The sequence below is a fragment of the Staurois parvus genome, unplaced genomic scaffold (assembly GCF_062004578.1).
Source record: "Staurois parvus isolate SC_StPar_1 unplaced genomic scaffold, SC_StPar_1.0 ptg001880l, whole genome shotgun sequence".
NCBI lineage: Eukaryota > Metazoa > Chordata > Amphibia > Anura > Ranidae > Staurois > Staurois parvus.
Genome location: NW_028319676.1, coordinates 76,306 through 98,412, shown reverse-complemented (window position 1 = coordinate 98,412; position 22,107 = coordinate 76,306). Strand labels below are relative to the sequence as shown.

Genomic DNA, 22,107 nt, shown 5'->3' with positions numbered 1-22,107 from the left:
GAGTCCTCCAGCCTGTTCTCAGACGAAACTCCTGCCTCACTCAAAGGCTGACTCATCCCAGGCTGCTACTCAGCCTCTGACTGAAAAAAAAAACTACCTAGCTAACCTGGAGGGCGTTACAGCAATAAAAAACGTATATATACTGTATATGTGTTTTCCACAATGCCATACACTCATTGCTATAGAAGCAGCCTAAGAAAGAGATCAAGACCAGTATGGTGTGCTAAACAGTAGGGGGTTGATGTACTAAAACCCGAGAGTGCAAAATTTGGTGCAGCTGTATATGGTAGCCAATTAGCTTCAAACTTCGGCTTGTACAATTCTTTGACAGAAAAGAATTCTATGCAGAGCTGCACCAGATTTTGCGCTCTCCAGTTTTCGCAAACCAATCCCCCAGGTTATCATTAATGGTGCTGTCATTACCAAGACCACCTAGAACACTCCAGGACCTCCATTATTTAGCCTGAGCCTAATGCTCTCAATTTCTTTTTATACCGCAGAGGAACATCAGATGTTTGATGAAACGTTATTGTGACAGCTTAAGCCTACTACAAATATGCAATTTACTGCCCACGACATCGGATCTACCAGAATCTCTGCTCCGTGGAAGACAATTCTTGACTCGGCCGAGCCAGATCCCCGATAAATAGTGTCATCTACAAAGTGAAGATCTGCTTTATTGTACATCAAACTGTGTTTTATTGATGATCAGAAACATCGGGACCTATGAAAAATCTCATTATTGATATGTTGAAATGTGTGAATTCTTTTTATGAATACTTTTTTTTTATTATATTTTGTTCAGTTGAATCTATTAAATCTGTAACTTTAGAGATTTGGGAACGGAGGTTAAGGTACTTTCAGGTGAAAAGTGATAATTATTTGTAGTATTAAACCCTCAGCGTTTTTTTAGCTTAACACATTGAGCACAATAAAATAAACCTTCCCCAGTAAACGTTTTGTTAAAATTCTTACCCCAGTTGACAACATTCAATGCTGCTAGTTTCTGCTTTCTCAGTGCTACTTCCCTAAACTTCTAGTCTTCATAGGAAAGAGTTAACAGTGGACAGTGCCATCTCCAGTCAGTGTGTTATGGTGGTCAAACATACTTTAATTTTTTAATCCAACTGATGTGCGAATCTTCAAACCATCAAAGAGCCATTCTCCTTCAGATCAATTAAGACTCAATTTCGATCAAACCGGGTCAGTCTGCCAGGGCGGAATATTATCAAACTTTTGAATCAATTGGCAGCATTGGGATACTGTTTATGAATACGGTCGTATTTTGACCGATCATGAGATTATATGATGGAAACAGAGATGTGATCAATAACTTACGATTGTAAAATCTGTTAGAAACCCATCTATGAATCTGTTAGATACCCATCTATGCATATGTTGAATACCAATCTATGAATCTGTTGAATACCCATCTATGACTCTGATAGATACCTATCTATGAACCTGTTAGATACCATCTATGCATATGTTGAATACCAGTCTATGAATCTTTTAGATACCCATCAATGAATCTTTTAGATACCATCTATGAATCTGTTGGATACCATCTACGAATCTGTTGGATACCATCTATGAATCTGTTAACTACCCATCTATGAATCTGTTGGATACCATCTATGAATCTGTTAGCTACCCATCTATGAATCTGTTGGATACCATCTATGAATCTGTTAGATACCCATCTATGAATCTGTTAGATACCATCTATGGATCTGTTAGATACCCATCTATAAATCTGTTAGATACCATCTATGGATCTGTCAGATACCCTTCTATGAATCTGTTAGCTACCCATCTATGAATCTGTTAGATACCATCTATGGATCTGTTGGATACCATCTATGAATCTGTTGGATACCATCTATGAATCTGTTAGATACCATCTATGGATCTGTTAGATACCCATCTATGAATCTGTCAGATACCCTTCTATGAATCTGTTAGCAGTGGCATAGCATGTGGAGGGCAACCGGTGCAGTCACCCTGAGCCAGGGGCGGACTGACCATTCGAGCACTCTTGCACTGCCCGAGGGCCCGGGGTCAGTAGGGGGCCCCATGAAATGCCCCTGGTACCTTTTTTTTAGGCTTTTTTGAGTGTGGGCAAGGACACAGGGGCCCCATGATCCCCTATTACCCGGGGGCCCCATGAGTTGTCAGTCCGCCCCTGCCCTGGGCGCAGCATTTAGAGGGGCGCAGACAGGGAGGCACAGCCCATAAGGCAGCAGGCAAACTAAAACCTCCACGCTGCGCCCGGTTGAAGAGAGGGCACAGAGTGGAGGTTTTAGTTTACCTGCTGTTTAGCTGCTTTCACCAAGGAAGCAGGGAGGACGGATCATAGCATGTAGAGGAGGTAGGGGAGTCAGGCCAGGGGTGCTGGCGAAGGAGTAGGTCAGGTGGAGGAGACTCCCTGCTTGTTGCTACAGCAGCTGCTGCCACCACCACTGCTGGACTATGACTATGACATAGGTACCCTTTTATGAATCTGTTAATACCATCCATGAATATGTTAGATACCCTTATATGAATCTGTTAAATGCCCATCTGTGAATCTGTTAGATGCCCATATATGACCACCTTAACACACTCCCTGTCCTAGGGTGACAACCCTGCCCAGTACTATTGTCACCCTAGGACAGGAAGTGAGTTAATGGCAGGATCACCAAGGCAAAAACAAAAAGTGTGAAAATAGAAAACAAATGCAACCACCCACCACATTTAAAGACTGGTAATTTGCAATGCCATCAGTTTTGTTTTTGGGTTTAGATATACTTGAACAACAGCCTGTTGAATAGCCTCTATTAACAAATTAGTCAGTTTGAAGACGATATACTGTCGGGCACTAAGTAGGTATACCTAATAAAATGGGCGCTAAGTATAAAGTTATGAAAATGTTCCAGGAACTCAAAGATATCAATATGAGTCAACATTCTGATCACAGGGAATGGTATTTTCCAATACATGGTAGACATCTGCCCAATAACTCCCCTGGAAAACATAGAATCCTGCCTCTCCTTGGCCTGAAAAGCAACAATGGTTTGCACAAAGCCACATAGCAAACATACTGTAAGTACATCATGACAATATACATCAGGGTTTCTCAACCAGGGCTCCATGGAACCCAAAGATTCCTCCAGAGGTTTCTAGAGGTTCCCTGAGTATGAGCTATTTCTGCTTCTTAGATAAGTTCCCACTGACTCCATTGATCTTTTTAGCTATCTGTAAGGGGATAATTCTTCCAAATAACCACAAGTGTAAGGAGCATTCTTCCCACTGACCATCACACTAATCTATCATAGGTTTAGATTTAGTCATTGTAGCAAGGGTTCCTTAAAACTGGAATGTTATTTCAAAGGTTCCTCTGTGTTGCAAAGGTTGAGAAAGGCTGATATATAGCATCATATAGCCAGTGGAGGTAGGTAGAATTTGGGTTTGACCCTTCTTATCATCTTACAACCAGCAAAAACAGCCATTGTTAATTTTTTGTAGATATCTGCAAAACAATAAAAAAAAAATGAATATTAATAATGGGTTCTGAACAGTTACAAGGGATTTGTGTGCCTATTTGTGAACTGTAATAGTAGATGACTTTACTAATGGAGTCCAGAATGTTGCTGGCCTTCCTTCTTGCCTGTATCAAGTATCATGCTGTAAAGACCTATACCTCTTCATGTACAATAAAAGCAATTTGCAGTACACATATCCGTACCCATGTGTGTGTTTAGACAGTTTGTACAGTATTGTCTTTTTATGTTTAGGAGATGTGCACCTGTCGCTACTGGGTGTGCCTTGTGCTTTTCATTCTCATTATCTCCTAGCTGAGGGAACCGAGGGCTTACCTGAACCTACCTGTTCCATTCGCCTGTCACGCAGGTTCATAGTGGTCCAGCCAAGGAACAGATAGAGGTTCTGTCTTGTAAATCCAGTGCTATGTGGTTGGTCAGCTCTCTGCTGTGGCTGTATATGTCTGGGTTCCATGTGAGCTCCGCTAATTGCCCACATGACCAGTGGTATGTAGCTGGGAACTGTATCTTCATAGCTCGAGAACAGATGACTTACCATGAAGCCAAATCCTGGTGCTGGGAATGGGGAGGAGAGCTGGTCCAGATTGAAGATGTGAAGTTGCTGCATGTCCTACTTTCACTGATTGATGATGGAGAAAGATACTGGGTGGATCTCCACCACGGGGTGGATAGGAGGCTTCGCCATATGGACCACGAGCATCGTAAGTGCACAGGAACATCAATAAGGTTGGAATGTCTAGAATAAAAATTTAACTTTTTTATGTTGTGGATTGAGTGGACAAGGGGTCAAATCAATATCATGTTTTTATTGCTCTGAAGACTTCCCCTAAATTCTTGTTTCAGCTTGATATATAGGATTTTAAGCTCTAATGAGCAGGGCCCTCTGATTCCTCCTGTATGGAATTGTCGTGTGACTGTGCTGTCTGCCTTTATGTTGGAAAGCGCTGCGCTAACTGTTGGCGACATATACATCCTAAATAATGATACTACTGCTAATAATAATAATAACATGACATGGGTCCCAAGCCCCCCATGTTCCTCAGACTTTACGGGGACTGGACTGTGGCCAGTGGGAGTAGAAAATGTTCCAGCGTCAATAGGATTAAAAAATGTCTCATGCTTGGTGGTCATTGGGAGCAAAAATGTTACATAGTGCCCCATAATTGGTATCAGAAGAAAGAATGGTGCGTCATCATTGGGGTCAGTGGGGGAATAGTGCCCCATCATTAGTGTCAGTGGGTGGAAAAGTTCCCCATCATTGGTATTAGTGGAAGGAATAGTGTTCCATCATTGGTATCAGTGGAAGGAATAGAGCCCCATCATTGGTATCAGTGGGAGGAAGAGTGCCCCATCATTGGTATCAGTGGAAGGAATAGTGTCCCATCATTGGTATCAGTGGGAGGAATAGTGTCCCATCATTGGTATCAGTGGGAGGAATAGTGCCCCATCATTGGTATCAGTGGGAGGAATAGTGCCCCATCATTGGTGTCAGTGGGAGGAATAGTGTCCCATCATTGGTATCAGTGGAAGGAATAGTGCCCCATCATTGGTATCAGTGGGAGGAATAGTGCCCCATCATTGGTATCAGTGGGAGGAATAGTGCCCCATCATTGGTATCAGTGGAAGGAATAGTGCCCCATCATTGGTATCAGTGGGAGGAATAGTGCCCCATCATTGGTATCAGTGGGAGGAATAGTGCCCCATCATTGGTATCAGTGGGAGGAATAGTGCCCCATCATTGGTATCAGTGGGAGGAATAGTGCCCCATCATTGGTATCAGTGGGAGGAATAGTGCCCCATCATTGGTATCAGTGAGAGGAATAGTTCCCCATCATTGGTATCAGTGGGAGGAATAGTGCCCCATCATTGGTATCAGTGGGAGGAATAGTGCCCCATCATTGGTGTCAGTGGGAGGAATAGTGTCCCATCATTGGTATCAGTGGGAGGAAGAGTGCCCCATCATTGATATCAGTGGGAGGAGCAGTGCCCCATCATTGGTATCAGTGGGAGGAACAGTGCCTCATCATTGGTATCAGTTAGAGGAATACTGTCCTATCCTTGGTATCAGTGGGAGGAATAGTGCCCCATCATTGGTATCAGTGGGAGGAATAGTGTCCCATCATTGGTGTCAGTGGGAGGAATAGTGCCCCATCATTGGTGTCAGTGAGATGAATAGTGTCCCATCATTGGTGTCAGTGGGAGGAATAGTGCCCCATCATTGGTATCAGTGGGAGGAATAGTGCCCCATCATTGGTATCAGTAGGAGGAATAGTGCCCCATCATTGGTGTTGGTGGGAAGAGTAGTGCACCATCATTGGTATAAGTGGGAGGACTAGTGCCCTATTGTTGGTCTTAGTGGGAGGAATAGTGCCCTATTGTTGGTGCCAGTGGAAGAAATAGGGCCCCATCATTGGTGTCAGTTAGTGGACGTTTGCCCCACTGATGGTATCAGTGTGTTAAATCTAAATTATGATTCGGCATTTATATTGATGGCAAGCTTGCAAAATATTTGGTTTTTATGATTAGTCATAATTAATATTAATATATGTAAGTGGTCTGTGACAAATGGTAGTATTTACTATTCTTCAATTATAGCTGAGACCAAAAGATATACAAGTTAAGCTGAAATAGTATATACCAGTTGAAAGTTGAGTAGACTATATTTAGAGATAGTTGGTTAAAAGTATTTGGTAGTTATGTCAAGGTTATTAGAAGTGACTTACTATTACATTACGTATTTTCTGTGTATATTTAGTATACGTTTCTAACATTGATACATTTACGTCATTAGCTTATAATATTATGTACATCAGCATACATATGTTCCTGTCCATCAAAGACATTATGTGAGTGTCGTCCCCTCCCTTCTATGCCATACAAGGTATTAAGATGACACACTCATGCTGCATAAAGGGGGCCTTGAGGGACAGAGATACACACTTACACGCTCACACACTCTCTCTGATACACACAAGCAACATGACTCTTGCAAACACACGTCTGAGAAGCTGCAACAGGTGCTGCAAGACAACAGATCATCATTAACGTCACTTCCGTCTTCTCTCTCGGACTTTGAGTTGGACAAGGACATGAGAATCGCACATGGCAAGAACAGCCATGACAGATAATGGTGACTTTGTTTTAAACGTTTGCTTGTCAGTTTTACAGTAGTTTCATCTAGATGGAACTGTTCATAATACGCTTTACATTGTTTATTTGACACCATTGTGTGATAGAATAAAATCACACTTCATTTTTTATTACAATGGCTCTTTCATTCATAATTGCCTCAAGACACTAGAAGCAGTATTATATGTGTCTAAAAATCCAACATTTTGGTGAGCCAGCCACCGCCGAACGTTTTTTCTACGGTTTTTCTCATACCTTGTTAAGGGGGAAAAACGCACGATTCTGTGATTGTCAAGTTTTGGGAAAAACACGGTGAAAAGTACCTAGCAGAACAGGCGATTATACAGACTTGGACGAGAATTCCAGTGATTGAGCCGGGTCAAACGAGAAAATCTTCTGATTACGGTGAGTAACAATTATGGAGTTTATTGATGACTTAGTTAATGAAAGTAAGCTAGAATTTAAAGATGTTTCTTTATATCCTGAAGACAGTCAGCTATGGCACTATATGTATAACGAATGTTTACAGGCCAATATTCAGATAGATAAATCTAGATTTACTGTGCACAGACAACGTAAAAAGATATCTAACATCTTAAATTTAGTAAGAATATTCAACAAAATGATTTTGAATGTTGATTTACCTGTTAAAAAAGCTTGTACGTTAAAACAGACAGAATGTAGCACTGTACAGAATACAGAACAGCATGAAAATTTGTCTCAAGATGCTCCTAGTTGCCCAAACTGTGACATTTTTTGTAATTACGTAGAGAATCTTGAGGAACAAATTGACTCAAAGACAAATCTTTTGTTAAGACTGCAGAATGACAGTAAACAGGTTGCCATGATAAACAGATGACAAACAGAGTGATTCAAAATCAGAGCCACGGCTGTCCGATATCTCTGAAAGTTCGGATATTGACTCTGATGACGAAACACAAATTAAACATAAAGAATTGTTATGTAAAACTGCAAAACTTAAGTTGCAAATACATAATCAATTAATGAAAGTTTTAAAAGACATCCCTGCTTATGATCCAGATAAAGATATCTACAGCAATATGGAAATATATGAAATGCATGTCAAATGCCATCAGATTTCAGATCATGACATAAATTATTTATTTCCGATGTGGCTACCAATTAAATTTATGTCTCGCATTAAAAATTCTGTTGTTAACGATAAAGATCAGAAAAAACATAATGACGCGACAGACAGACTGCGACAATTGCTGTTATGTTCAACAGGTGAAGACGTACCTTCTGTAGAAATGCTAGACTTACTGCAGACTACTGCTGACGAAGACCCTTTTGAGTTTAAAAACAAGTTTTCAAAAGCATATAAAATTATATTTGGAGTAGAAAATGAGGAAGACTCAGCTATGATCAAAGCTTTTATAAAGAAATTCACGTATTTAGACCCAGTAACCATTGTCATAGCAGAGGAAAAACAAAATTTGAATGACATAGTAAGTTTCATTGACAAAATTCGGAGAAAATTGAAAAATAGCAATATCACTTATGATTTGGCTGCGCTTCAAAGCGACAAAAACAGTCAGATTACAGTTATGCCAGGAACTACAGGTCCCAGTAAGAATGACAACGACAGATGCAAGCAAGTAAGCCATAATGAGGATACCACATGTTTTCACTGTCATAAACAAGGTCATATCAGACGCCATTGTTGGAAGTTTAAATTTGACTCACAAATAAAGAAAATGGAAATAAAAAGTGAAAAAGCAGCTTTTGTACAACCTGCTGTGTTGTGTAATGATAAAAGTTTAACTGAATTGCCTTATGCCTCATCAGTTAAACAAATCCACACTTTGACTAGAAACAACTGTTCTGACAACAGGGTGAGAAGGGCTGTCACTGACAGAAATGGTTTATTACCAGTTCCAAAAATAGAATCACGTCCACATTCATCCCCGATATCGTTAGAATTTGTCGCTCCAATTGTATTGGATGACAATGGAAGGCCTTTTATAGACGGATTACTAAATGGTAAAAAGATCAGATTCCTAATTGACAGCGGATCTGAGATTAATCTGACCAGAGAAAACGTACCTGTGAAACCAAATTCACCCATGTGTAAAATAAAAGGTTTTAATAATACAGGTCATTCCACTGCTAGACAGGTGCCTAATGTAACATTTGAAATACCTGGGCTAGTGAAAACTAACATTGATATTTGGTATAGTAATGCCACCGAGAATATTCTTGGCATTGATTTTATCAATAAGCAAAAGTGGATTATTGATATTATGACGAAAGTTATTTGGAAGAACCCTTCTAGGCCCAAATCAATGTTAATGGATCCTTCTATATACAGTGATGTTGGTTTCAACTCTAAAATGTTTACAGCACAAAAATGGCCTGATATTGATGGTAATTATGCTTTACAAGAATTGGTACAACGTTTTCCAAGTTTGTGGTCAAAATTTAAAAATGACATAGGAACATTGAAAGATACAGAATTGAATATTGAGGGAAAAGACCCTATACCCCTAAATCAGTATGAGTTACCACAAGAATCAATAGGACCACTTTCTGCCATTATTCAAGAGTTTATACAACTTGGGATTTTAAAGAAAACACAATCAGTGGTAAATAACTGTATTTGGCCTATCAAAAATGCTGACAATTCATATTCTTTGTCAGTTGATTTCAGGACACTGAATAAACATATTACAAATAACAAAGCAGTTGTTCCTGATCATTCTAATATCAAGTCACATTTAAAGGCCGAATCCAAAGTGTTTTCTGTTTTGGAAATCGATAACAGTCATTTTTCGATCCCCTTAGCTAAAAGTTGTCAATACAAGTTAGCTTTTAAGTTTCAGAAAGAGACCTATGCATTCACTCGATTAGTAGCTGGTTTAGACATCAGTGATGGTATAGTCCATGAGTCCATAGAAAAAATTCTATCACAATTTTCAAGGCCAGAATGCATTTTTCAGCATGTAAATACATTTATGCTAAGTACGCAGAATGTTAACGAACATATTACTCTTTTGTCTGAGTTATTTATGTTGTTACAGGATGCAGGCCTAAAATTAAACCCAGACAGAGTTCAGTTGATGAAAAGTCAGGTAAAATGCTTTCACATGCAGATTAGTCAAGGGAAAAGACAATTATTGCAGGAAACAGTCAGAGCAATCACTGCCTTTCCAGTTCCTACAACACATAAAGCATTGCAACAATTTTTGAAAAACATAAATCATTGCAAAGAGTTTATACATGGTTTCGCAGAGAAAGTTAAGCCATTATATCATCTTTTGAAGAGTAAAAATAACTTAGTTGACCAATGGGGTCCAAATGAGAATAATGCTTTAAAAGTGTTGAAAAAGGATTTGCAGAATGCGCCAGCATTAAGTACAATTGAGGTTTGTTCCAATGCTCCTTTTGTTGTGAAAACTCATGTATCTGAGAATGCTATTTCAGTAACTTTGTCTCAATTAAAAGAAGGTGATGAAAGACTAATTAGTTACTTCTCCAGAAATTTATCACCATTGGAAAGAACGTTTACATCAGAGGCACAACAACTGTTGAGTTTCTTTTATGCAATCAAAGCTTCAGAAAGCACAGTAAAGTCACATAGTATCATATTACAGTCTCCTGACAGTTCACTAAGAAGAATTCTTGAGGAAGATACATTCAGAGAATGTCGTGAAAGGTATCCTCAGTGGATAAGAGCACTGTTAGCCAAACACATTGTGATAGGTACAGCTGTATCAGACAAGTCTCTACCTCACGTTCACAGCAACACATGTATTATTGAAGAACACTCTAACACCAGAATAATGACATCAGCACAGAAAACAGTTACGCATATTTCTAATATTATAGGGATGAGAACAAAGGCATAAACCTTTGTCATCTCTGGGGTGATACAAAACCTTTCTTTGTTTAATAAAACAGGGTTTTGCGGTCATGACCTATGATGAAATATTGCGTCCTGTCATACCTAAATAACACACTACTTTTGTATTCTAGTTTAGGTAATTTCAGACAGGATTAGGACAGTATTTTGATTGATATATAGAGGTTTTCTGTAAAAGGAAATAGGAAGTAATGTTACTTCACAATATGTGTTTCAAACTCATACACTGATTGTTTCATAATCTTTCATATTTGTTGAAAAAGGTGCAAGACTAATGCAATGTTTGTGCCAAAGTAATGATACTGCATTTCTTTACAGAAATGACATCTAAAATCAAACATGAAGCGTAACAATCTCCTACAAGCCAACGTGAAAGAATTCGGACGTTAAAGAACAGATCTTCATATGGAAGAAGATTGAACAAGAGCTTAATACTTCACACTTGTGACTGATTTATCACGTTCAACAAAAGTTTCTACTTTACAGAACTTAGCGAAGATATTTTATAGACATTGCATGAAGAAAAGATTCATCAAGAGGAAATCTATTTATTAATGATAAAATAATTTATTATTGATAATATTGTTATAGGTCACATATACATTTTAATGATCCTTTTATTCCGATACTTACATCCATATTGGGATAATATTATTATTTTTTATTTTTTACATATTCATATACGGAATATTTTTTGGTTAAAACTTCATAGAGTTATTCCAGTTATTAGAATAGCTTTTGTTAAAAGATTTAAGAAATATATTACTCTTATAGGAGCAATATAAACTTATGACACATTTTAGAATGGAAAGTATATTTCCGGAGCCTTAAAATATTATACAAATATGGAAATATAATACATTAATTATTATTACATCATTTAATTATTTTTATTATTATTATTATTATTACTATTATCATATATCAATTAACATTATGATTAAGAATTTTTAGGAAGAGAAACTGAAAGATAAGGTATAGAGTTCTGAAGGAAAGTTATTTTGATTGGTCCAGTTATGAAGAATATATACGATCATTTGGTATAAGACGGTGTGTATGGGACATGAATGAAGTGTGCATTGATTTGGCATTAATTTTAGACTAATCATAATAAGGGGGAATGTTAAATCTAAATTATGATTCGGCATTTATATTGATGGCAAGCTTGCAAAATATTTGGTTTTTATGATTAGTCATAATTAATATTAATATATGTAAGTGGTCTGTGACAAATGGTAGTATTTACTATTCTTCAATTATAGCTGAGACCAAAAGATATACAAGTTAAGCTGAAATAGTATATACCAGTTGAAAGTTGAGTAGACTATATTTAGAGATAGTTGGTTAAAAGTATTTGGTAGTTATGTCAAGGTTATTAGAAGTGACTTACTATTACATTACGTATTTTCTGTGTATATTTAGTATACGTTTCTAACATTGATACATTTACGTCATTAGCTTATAATATTATGTACATCAGCATACATATGTTCCTGTCCATCAAAGACATTATGTGAGTGTCGTCCCCTCCCTTCTATGCCATACAAGGTATTAAGATGACACACTCATGCTGCATAAAGGGGGCCTTGAGGGACAGAGATACACACTTACACGCTCACACACTCTCTCTGATACACACAAGCAACATGACTCTTGCAAACACACGTCTGAGAAGCTGCAACAGGTGCTGCAAGACAACAGATCATCATTAACGTCACTTCCGTCTTCTCTCTCGGACTTTGAGTTGGACAAGGACATGAGAATCGCACATGGCAAGAACAGCCATGACAGATAATGGTGACTTTTTCTTTGAACTTTCGCTTGTCAGTTTTACAGTAGTTTCATCTAGATGGAACTGTTCATAATACGCTTTACATTGTTTATTTGACACCATTGTGTGATAGAATAAAATCACACTTCATTTTTTATTACAATGGCTCTTTCATTCATAATTGCCTCAAGACACTAGAAGCAGTATTATATGTGTCTAAAAATCCAACACAGTGGAAGGAATTGTGCCTTATCATTGGTGCCAGTACAAGCAATACTGCCTTGCATCAGTAGGAGGAATAATGTCCTAAGGCCCAGATGAAGGCAAGCAGAGGGCAGCCTGTGGGCCATAGTTTGGAGACCATTAGTCTACTCGAAATTGAGTTTTTTGATGAATGCCAAAGGGTTATGGCACCTTTCTCTATTGGTGAGAACTTTGTGCTCAAATTCCTAGGTCTACTTGACACCTTCTGTTGCGTCATACTTTTATTGCTGTATTTCTAACTTCTTTTTTAATATGGCCATCTAAAAGGAGAAGCCAGAACACACAAAGCTGGGTGGAAACCACCAAAACTCCCAGATGGATAGGAACAGAGTCATAAATTACGGCTTAGGTAGTTTGCTGTTGGATATCCAAGATGCATAAGAAACCAGGGGCTGACTTAGCCCTCCAGGCTCTAAAATATCCCTTTTGATGGGAATGAACATTGAAGCAGTATATTCGTGTGATGAAAAACCCACTACTGTATATACTTTCTGGCAGCAGGTTAGTAATGGCCAAATCTAACAGATATGGACATTCTGGGCAGTTTCCGATGGCCTCTGCAATTTGGATAAAACAGAAGTCATTAAAGAGAGGTATACAGGCGACAAATGACTTTAAGAAGCTGAGGGTCACCCATACATGGGCCGGTTACCTGCAGGAAACCTTGGGGTCGTACTAGATAATAACCCAAATCTGATTCAATTGTCACCTATTCACAGATAGACGAAGACAGGAGGACGTATCTCAAGACGATTTCTGTCCCATAATATTCCGAGGCTATGATGACTGGGAAGAAGCATCAAGGTGTGATGAAATTCTGGGATTTATCTGTTCGTTTGGTAAGTACTGTTCAGTTGGTAATTACTTACAGGATCAAGCTCATTGGATGGTTGGGTCTCCCATATGAAAGGCCAGTAAAGTAAAATACAGCTTGGGTTGATTTAATAAAGTATCAACCCTTTTTATAATTCTCTGTCCCCATAGGTTATGATTTGTGACAGATTTTAACTTTGAAAATTCCCTAAAATATATATTTTTTTAGTGAATGGGAGAGCGGATATAGTGAATGCGGGGTCCGGGGAGAGCGGATATAGTGAATGCGGGGTCCGGGGAGAGCGGATATAGTGAATGCGGGGTCCGGGTAGAGCGGATATAGTGAATACAGGGTCTGGGGAGAGCGGATACAGTGAATGCAGGGTCTGGGGAGACCGGATACAGTGAATGCGGGGTCTTGGGAGAGTGGATATAGTGAATACAGGGTCTGGGGAGAGCGGATACAGTGAATGCAGGGTCTGGGGAGAGCGGATACAGTGAATGCAGGGTCCGGGGAGAGCGGATACAGTGAATGCAGGGTCTGGGGAGAGCGGATACAGTGAATGCAGGGTCCGGGGAGAGCGGATATAGTGAATGCGGGGTCCGGGGAGAGTGGATATAGTGAATGCACGGTCCGGGGAGAGCGGATATAGTGAATGCAGGGTCCGGGGAGAGCGGATATAGTGAATGCACGGTCCGGGGAGAGCGGATATAGTGAATGCGGGGTCCGAGGAGAGCGGATATAGTGAATGCGGGGTCCGGGGAGAGCGGATATAGTGAATGCAGGGTCCTGGGAGAGCAGATATAGTGAATGCGGGGTCCGGGGAGAGGGGATATAGTGAATGCGGGGTCCGGGGAGACCGGATATAGTGAATGCGGGGTCCTGGGAGAGCGGATATAGTGAATGCGGGGTCCGGGGAGAGCGGATATAGTGAATGCGGGGTCCGGGGAGAGCGGATATAGTGAATGTGGGGTCCGGGGAGAGCGGATATAGTGAATGCGGGGTCCGGGGAGAGCGGATATAGTGAACGTGGGGTCCGGGGAGAGCGGATATAGTGAATGCGGGGTCCGGGGAGAGCGGATATAGTGAATGTGGGGTCCGGGGAGAGCGGATGTAGTGAATGCGGGGTCCAGGGAGAGCGGATATAGTGAATACGGGGTCCGGGGAGAGCGGATATAGTGAATGTGGGGTCCGGGGAGACCGGATGTAGTGAATGCGGGGTCCAGGGAGAGCGGATATAGTGAATGCGGGGTCCAGGGAGAGCGGATATAGTGAATGCGGGGTCTGGGGAGAGCAGATATAGTGAATGCATGGTCCGGGGAGAGTGGATATAGTGAATGCACGGTCCGGGGAGAGCGGATATAGTGAATGCGGGGTCCGGGGAGAGCGGATATAGTGAATGCGGGGTCCGTGGAGAGCGGATATAGTGAATGCGGGGTCCGAGGAGAGCGGATATAGTGAATGCAGGGTCCTGGGAGAGCGGATATAGTGAATGCGGGGTCCGGGGAGACCGGATATAGTAAATGCGGGTCCGGGGAGAGCGGATATAGTGAATGCGGGGTCCGGGGAGAGCGGATATAGTGAATGCGGGGTCCGGGGAGAGCGGATATAGTGAATGCGGGGTCCGGGGAGAGCGGATATAATGAATGCGGGGTCCAGGGAGAGCGGATATAGTGAATGCGGGGTCTGAGGAGAGCGGATATAGTGAATGCAGGGTCCTGGGAGAGCGGATATAGTGAATGCGGGGTCCGGGGAGACCGGATATAGTAAATGCGGGTCCGGGGAGAGCGGATATAGCGAATGCGGGGTCCGGGGAGAGCGGATATAGTGAATGCGGGGTCCGGGGAGAGCGGATATAGTGAATGCGGGGTCCGGGGAGAGCGGATATAATGAATGCGGGGTCCAGGGAGAGCGGATATAGTGAATGCGGGGTCCGGGGAGAGGGGAGATAGTGAATGCAGGGTCCGGGGAGAGCGGATATAGTGAATGCACGGTTCGGGGAGAGCGGATATAGTGAATAAGGGGTCCGGGGAGAGCGGATATAGTGAATAAGGGGTCCAGGGAGAGCGGATATAGTGAATGTGGGGTCCGGGGAGAGCGGATATTTTGAATGCGGGGTCCGGGGAGAGCGGATATAGTGAATGTGGGGTCCGGGGAGAGCGGATATAGTGAATGCGGGGTCCGGGGAGAGCGGATATAGTGAACTTGGGGTCCGGGGAGAGCGGATATAGTGAATGCGGGGTCCGGGGAGAGCGGATATAGTGAATACGGGGTCCGGGGAGAGCGGATATAGTGAATGCGGGGTCCGGGGAGAGCGGATATAGTGAATGTGGGGTCCGGGGAGACCGGATGTAGTGAATGCGGGGTCCAGGGAGAGCGGATATAGTGAATGCGGGGTCCGGGGAGAGCGGATATAGTGAACGTGGGGTCCGGGGAGAGCAGATATAGTGAATGCACGGTCCGGGGAGAGCGGATATAGTGAATGCAGGGTCCGGGGAGAGCGGATATAGTGAATGCGGGGTCCGTGGAAAGCGGATATAGTGAATGCGGGGTCCGTGGAAAGCGGATTTAGTGAATGCGGGGTCCGAGGAGAGCGGATATAGTGAATGCGGGGTCCGGGGAGAGCGGATATAGTGAATGCAGAGTCCTGGGAGAGCAGATATAGTGAATGCGGGGTCCGGGGAGACCGGATATAGTGAATGCGGGTCCGGGGAGAGCGGATATAGCGAATGCGGGGTCCGGGGAGAGCGGATATAGTGAATGCGGGGTCCAGGGAGAGGGGATATAGTGAATGCGGGGTCCGGGGAGACCGGATATAGTGAATGCGGGGTCCTGGGAGAGGGGATATAGTGAATGCGGGGTCCGGGGAGACCGGATATAGTGAATGCGGGGTCCGGGGAGAGTGGATATAGTGAATGCACGGTCCGGGGAGAGCGGATATAGTGAATGCGGGGTCCGGGGAGAGCGGATATAGTGAATGCGGGGTCCGTGGAGAGCGGATATAGTGAATGCGGGGTCCGAGGAGAGCGGATATAGTGAATGCGGGGTCCGGGGAGAGCGGATATAGTGAATGCAGGGTCCTGGGAGAGCGGATATAGTGAATGCGGGGTCCGGGGAGACCGGATATAGTGAATGCGGGTCTGGGGAGAGCGGATATAGCGAATGCGGGGTCCGGGGAGAGCGGATATAGTGAATGCGGGGTCCGTGGAGACCGGATATAGTGAATGCGGGGTCCGGGGAGAGCGGATATAGTGAATGCACGGTCTGGGGAGAGCGGATATAGTGAATGTGGGGTCTGGGGAGACCGGATATAGTGAATGCGGGGTCCAGGGAGAGCGGATATAGTGAATGCGGGGTCCGGGGAGAGCGGATATAGTGAACGTGGGGTCCGGGGAGAGCGGATATAGTGAATGCACGGTCCGGGGAGAGCGGATATAGTGAATGCGGGGTCCGGGGAGAGCGGATATAGTGAATGCGGGGTCCGTGGAGAGCGGATATAGTGAATGCGGGGTCCGAGGAGAGCGGATATAGTGAATGCGGGGTCCGGGGAGAGCGGATATAGTGAATGCAGGGTCCTGGGAGAGCGGATATAGTGAATGCGGGGTCCGGGGAGAGCGGATATAGTGAATGCGGGTCCGGGGAGAGCGGATATAGTGAATGCGGGGTCCAGGGAGAGCGGATATAGTGAATGCGGGGTCCGGGGAGAGCGGATATAGTGAATGCGGGGTCCGGGGAGAGCGAATATAGTGAATGCAGAGTCCTGGGAGAGCGGATATAGTGAATGCGGGGTCCGGGGAGACCGGATATAGCGAATGCGGGGTCCGGGGAGAGCCGATATAGTGAATGCGGGGTCCGGGGAGAGCGGATATAATGAATGCGGGGTCCGGGGAGAGCGGATATAGCGAATGCGGGGTCCGGGGAGAGGGGATATAGTGAATGCGGGGTCCGGGGAGAGCGGATATAGTGAATGCGGGGTCCGGGGAGAGTGGATATAGTGAATGCGGGGTCCGGGGAGAGCGGATATAGTGAATGCGGGGTCTGGGGAGAGTGGATATAGTGAATGCACGGTTCGGGGAGAGCGGATATAGTGAATGCGGGGTCCGGGGAGACCGGATATAGTGAATGCAGGGTCCGGGGAGAGCGGTTATAGTGAATAAGGTGTCCGGGGAGAGCGGATATAGTGAATGCGGGGTCCGGGGAGAGGGGATATAGTAAATGCGGGGTCCGAGGAGAGCGGCTGTAGTGAATGCGGGGTCCGAGGAGAGCGGCTGTAGTGAACGCGGGGTGCGGGGAGAGCGGATGTAGTGAACGCGGGGTCCGGGGAGAGCGGATGTAGTGAACGCGGGGTCCGGGGAGAGCGGATGTAGTGAACGCGGGGTCCGGGGAGAGCGGATGTAGTGAATTCGGGGTCCGGGGAGAGGGGATATAGTAAATGTGGGGTCCGGGGAGATGTGCGCCTTGCTTGCCACATGCAATAAAAAAAAAGTGCGCCAATGAATGCGGAAGACACGCACCTGTGAACTTGCATGATTTTGCGCACGGCGGCGTCCTATTATAGCGTGAATGCAGCCTATGCACTAATCTAATTCTTCTACTGTCCCATTAGTTTGGCTGTACTCGCGGTCTCCTCGCTGTCCTTCCTGCTGCGTCTGTGCGCAGAGCAGGCGTCTAATGATTTAATCGGCTTCTAAAGCGCAGCGTTCAAACAATATAATGTTGATGCGACTGATTCGTTATTATTTGTATTGTATTTGAATATGAACTCTGAACGTACAATATAACTGAGCTCATCAGAAACTAACAGGAACATCATTACATTTATCTTCTAGATGTGCCGAGACCACATGTTATCAAGGTAAGCCACTGGAGATGCAGAAAAATCTGCTGTCAATTATTAAAGAGAACCTGTCACTAATGGGTCTGTATAAGAATGCGAATATTTTTCTTTTGAGGGCCGGTTCACATTATAGAAGCGCAGTCAAGCTGTTTTCCGGATGCATTTTTGCTTGTGCGTTTTTGCAGTTAATTTTTCCCCCTCTCTTTTTCTTCAATTTAAATAGGGACATGTGCATTCCAGTGCATTTCTGGTGTGTTCCGATGCATTTTTGGTGCGTTCCGGTGCGTTTTTGATGCGTTTTGCCACGTTCCAGTACAGTTTTGTGCAGGGAAAATGCAACCTGGTCGATTTTTTTTTTCTGCATCCGGAACGCGCTGGAACTGCAAGCGCTGATGTGAACTATGACAACCATATCACCTACTTTCTGTGCATTTTGGATGCAAAGAAAAGGAACTGAAATGCATGGAGTGTGAACTGGCTCTGAATGAGTGCCATTGTACATTTTTGTCACATTGAGGATTTTTATTTGCCTTTCTGTCGAGTCACCTACATGGTTTATAACAATTAAATATAATATACCTTCCTACTTCCTATCTATTTACTAAGGCTAGTAGTAGAATTAAAAATAAAGTGTTTGTGATGGGAGTCCCATGGAACACAGCTCACTTTGGAGAGGTGGGAAGACCCCTGTCTCAGCTCCCCATATCCCTCTTATGTGTAAGTCACCTTGTGCCTGTTAGGGGTACAGGGTGATCTGTCCTAATATTGGGGTGGGGGGTTGTTGATTGTTTAATGCCATGTGGTTGCATCCCATTCTTCTATTGTGTGTCTTGCTTGGGAGCAAACTATTATGGGATGTATGTATTTATGTGTATTGGCTTGGTGAGGTGTCTCCAGCAGCCCTCCCTCCTGATGGGACTGTCTGCTGGTGTGTCTCTTGTTACTAAAGGTAGATAGCCCCACCCTGTGTCATTATGCAGGGAGGGGGGATTGTTCCCTTGAATGTATATATCTTATATCTGTGTTAAAATAAAGTAGTCTATTTCCTGGTTTACTTCAAGACTGGTGTCGTCTAGTCTTGTATGGTCAGCGGTGGTGTCTGTGGTCGGTGTTCGGACAGGGAAGCGATATTCTAACGGAAGTACCCAAGTGCAGTCTGGGGACAGTTCCGTTGCAGTGTTACTAACCCCCGAACCCAGCATCCACTACATGAGTGAATGCAGGGTCCGGGGAGAGCAGATATAGTGAATGCGGGGTCTGGGGAGAGCGGATATAGTGAATGCAAGGTCCGGGGAGAGCGGATATAGTGAATGCGGGGTCCGGAGAGGCCGGATATAGAGAATGCGGGGTCCGGGGAGACCAGATATAAAGAATGCGAGGTCCGGGGAGACCAGATATAGTGAATGCGGGGACCGGGGAGAGCGGATATAGTGAATGCAGGGTCCGGGGAGACCAGATATAGAGAATGCGGGGTCCAGGGAGACCAGATATAGTGAATGCGGGGACCGGAAAGAGAGCGGATATAGTGAATGCAGGGTCCGGGGAGACCAGATATAGAGAATGCAGGGTCCGGGGAGACCAGATATAGGGTCCAGGGTTTGGTAACACTTTAAATTTGAAAGCGTAAAGAATTGAAATCTCCACAGAGGTTCTATATCACCCCAACAAAGTTTTCATTGTAGTTGGACTGTTCAAGCAATAAATTGTATATATTAATTTTATTTATTATATCTGTGACTTAATAATATAACAAAAAGAAAAACTTAGATAATCCTATTGAATGCTCCATCTGTACAAATTGCAGCCAGCAGGTGGAGCTCTGTGCTCTAACACTTTAACTGCACCCACGTATGCCATAGCTGGCTACGCACACCGCGGGTTGCTGTCTCCCTAATGTGTCCCTCATTCTCAAGTCCATAAATTGGAAGGTACGCTGCATTTAGGGACTGATTGTACTGTTGGGGGTTTAGTAATGTTGATTAAGAGAGTCTGGATAATTCTCCTGCAGTGGCTATTGTATTCTAACAGCTGGCCCAGCATCTGATTGGATGCACAGGCCATTCGGCCAACAATTTTCCACCTGGGTCCCTCAATTTTTCAATTGAAGGACCCCGGGCAATCCACAGAGCAAATTTCTACTGGTTCATCAAGACCCAAGCAAAATTTGATCCATGTATGGTCCCCCTTTGAGACACATGGACACCGACCTTTTTCTGAAAATGCGTGTTGCCAGACCATTTCATTAACTTCAAAAACTTTATAACTATGAAAAAATAAGCATTTGAAAGTGAGGTCAGGATTAATTTTATCCTTACAGCCTGTGAACTCGAATTTTCAAAAAATTTTCTAGGCCTACTTGTAGGACGGGAGTGAGTAATTCACCAGGGAAACCCTCGCTAATGTCTTCTCCTCTCCAGGGCCGTGCTGGGGGAAATTCAGGAAATGCAGGAAATTCAGGAAATGCAGGAAATAAGAATGCAATTAATAGTTTTCTTGCAAAGTGGAGGAAAAACACCACCACCAAAAAGCCAGCACCAACAAAGTCAAAGACTGGGACAGGCACTCCGCCCGATCTGGATGCCCTTACGTCCTTGGAGGATGACTCTCTGGACAACATGACCCTGGACGCCATACGACAGGCAAGTCTCATTTCTGGTTATATGGGGGGTGGCATTGCAGCCTTGCAACACTCAGGTCTTGGGTTTGATGTGTGTATGTTTCTATGTTTTGCAAGTCTTCGTGTGAGTTAGTTTTAGTTGTCCATTTTTTTTCGTATGGGAATTTTTTTCAGGTCACAACATTCCCTTTACCCAAAAAATCACTTTAGCACGATGCCTGCATGTGGGTGGGGTGCACTCACCCTTCATATGGGGGTAGCTTCAGGACCAGATGGGGCCACGTTCATGTGGATATTAAACATTATGGTGGTACCCCAGCTTAGAGATGAACCGTACACTCTGCAGTAGTTAAAGCAGAGTTCCGGTCCCCCCCTTAGAAAAAAAAATAAAAGTCAGCAGCTTAAAATACTGTAGCTCCTGACTTTTAATGTTAGGGCACTTACCTGTCCAGGAATCCAGCGGTATCCTTACCCTGGGTTGATTCTTCAACCGCCCGTTGGTTGCTGGCACCGCCATCTTGACTAAGGGAAACCGGCAGTAAAGCCTTGCGGTTTCCTACTGCGCATGCGTGAAGCATGCACTTTGTGAATGGGCGTCAGTCCTGTGGGACCTTAGAAGTGTCCCAGAGGGCTGTGGGGGGAAGTTGTGAACTGCTGGCTCAGTTCGCCCCGACAAACTGAGCCAGAAGTGGGAGCAGGTACCGTTCAAAACCAGGTACCCCCAAAAGGTGCCAGACGTGGCAGTGGAGGGGGAAGGGGGCAGGAAAGTGAAGCTTCCACTTTTGGGTGGAGCTCCGTTTTAAATATACAGAGTCTATCTGTGAAACGCGCCGCCCATGTTACTACACATCTTCCTCATTGTCTTGTGCATTTAGGAAGGACACTGCTGAGCCCGTGCCCTCTCCACCAGTCCAGCGCACCTCTGCCACCTCACTCCCAGTGACATAATGGCTGCCTGCCATGCGCCTTGCGTGGATCTCATGCGCACTCAATATTAACTCCTTCAGCTCTCCCATGACATGCGGCCAGATATAAGGGGCAGGGGTGGACTGACCATTTGGAAACTCGGGCACTGCCCGAGGGCCTGGGGTCAGTAGGGGGCCCCATGAGATGCCCCTGGTACCTTTTTCATAGGCTTTTTTTGAGTTTGGGCAAGGACGCAGGGGCCCCATGATTTTCTATTGCCCGGGGGCCCCATGAGTTGTCAGTCCGCCCCTGATAAGGGGTCTCTGTACTTCATGTTCAGTTCC

At 43.9% G+C, this 22,107-nt stretch overlaps 2 protein-coding genes and 1 long non-coding RNA gene across 3 annotated transcripts in view; all 3 read left to right on the top strand.

Annotated features, from left to right (window-relative positions):
• Positions 1 to 3,726, top strand: part of LOC149433898 (polycystin-1-like protein 2) — a 54,456-nt gene extending 50,730 nt beyond the window's left edge. Inside the window, exon 24 of the mRNA XM_089664310.1 lies at positions 501 to 3,726. Coding sequence (XP_089520436.1) covers positions 501 to 535 — 35 coding nt within the window. The 3' untranslated portion in view covers positions 536 to 3,726. The remainder of the gene's footprint in view (positions 1 to 500) is intronic.
• Positions 3,727 to 6,002: 2,276 nt separating this feature from the next.
• LOC149433897 (uncharacterized) lies at positions 6,003 to 12,488 on the top strand. Its single transcript, XR_016308834.1, has 2 exons — positions 6,003 to 7,076; positions 10,873 to 12,488. It is a non-coding gene; the product is annotated as an uncharacterized LOC149433897 (long non-coding RNA).
• Positions 12,489 to 13,097: 609 nt separating this feature from the next.
• Positions 13,098 to 22,107, top strand: part of PKD1L3 (polycystin 1 like 3, transient receptor potential channel interacting) — a 73,098-nt gene continuing 64,088 nt past the window's right edge. The window contains exons 1-4 of the mRNA XM_089664311.1: positions 13,098 to 13,182; positions 13,309 to 13,428; positions 13,574 to 13,583; positions 20,591 to 20,879. Coding sequence (XP_089520437.1) covers positions 13,098 to 13,182; positions 13,309 to 13,428; positions 13,574 to 13,583; positions 20,591 to 20,879 — 504 coding nt within the window. The remainder of the gene's footprint in view (positions 13,183 to 13,308; positions 13,429 to 13,573; positions 13,584 to 20,590; positions 20,880 to 22,107) is intronic.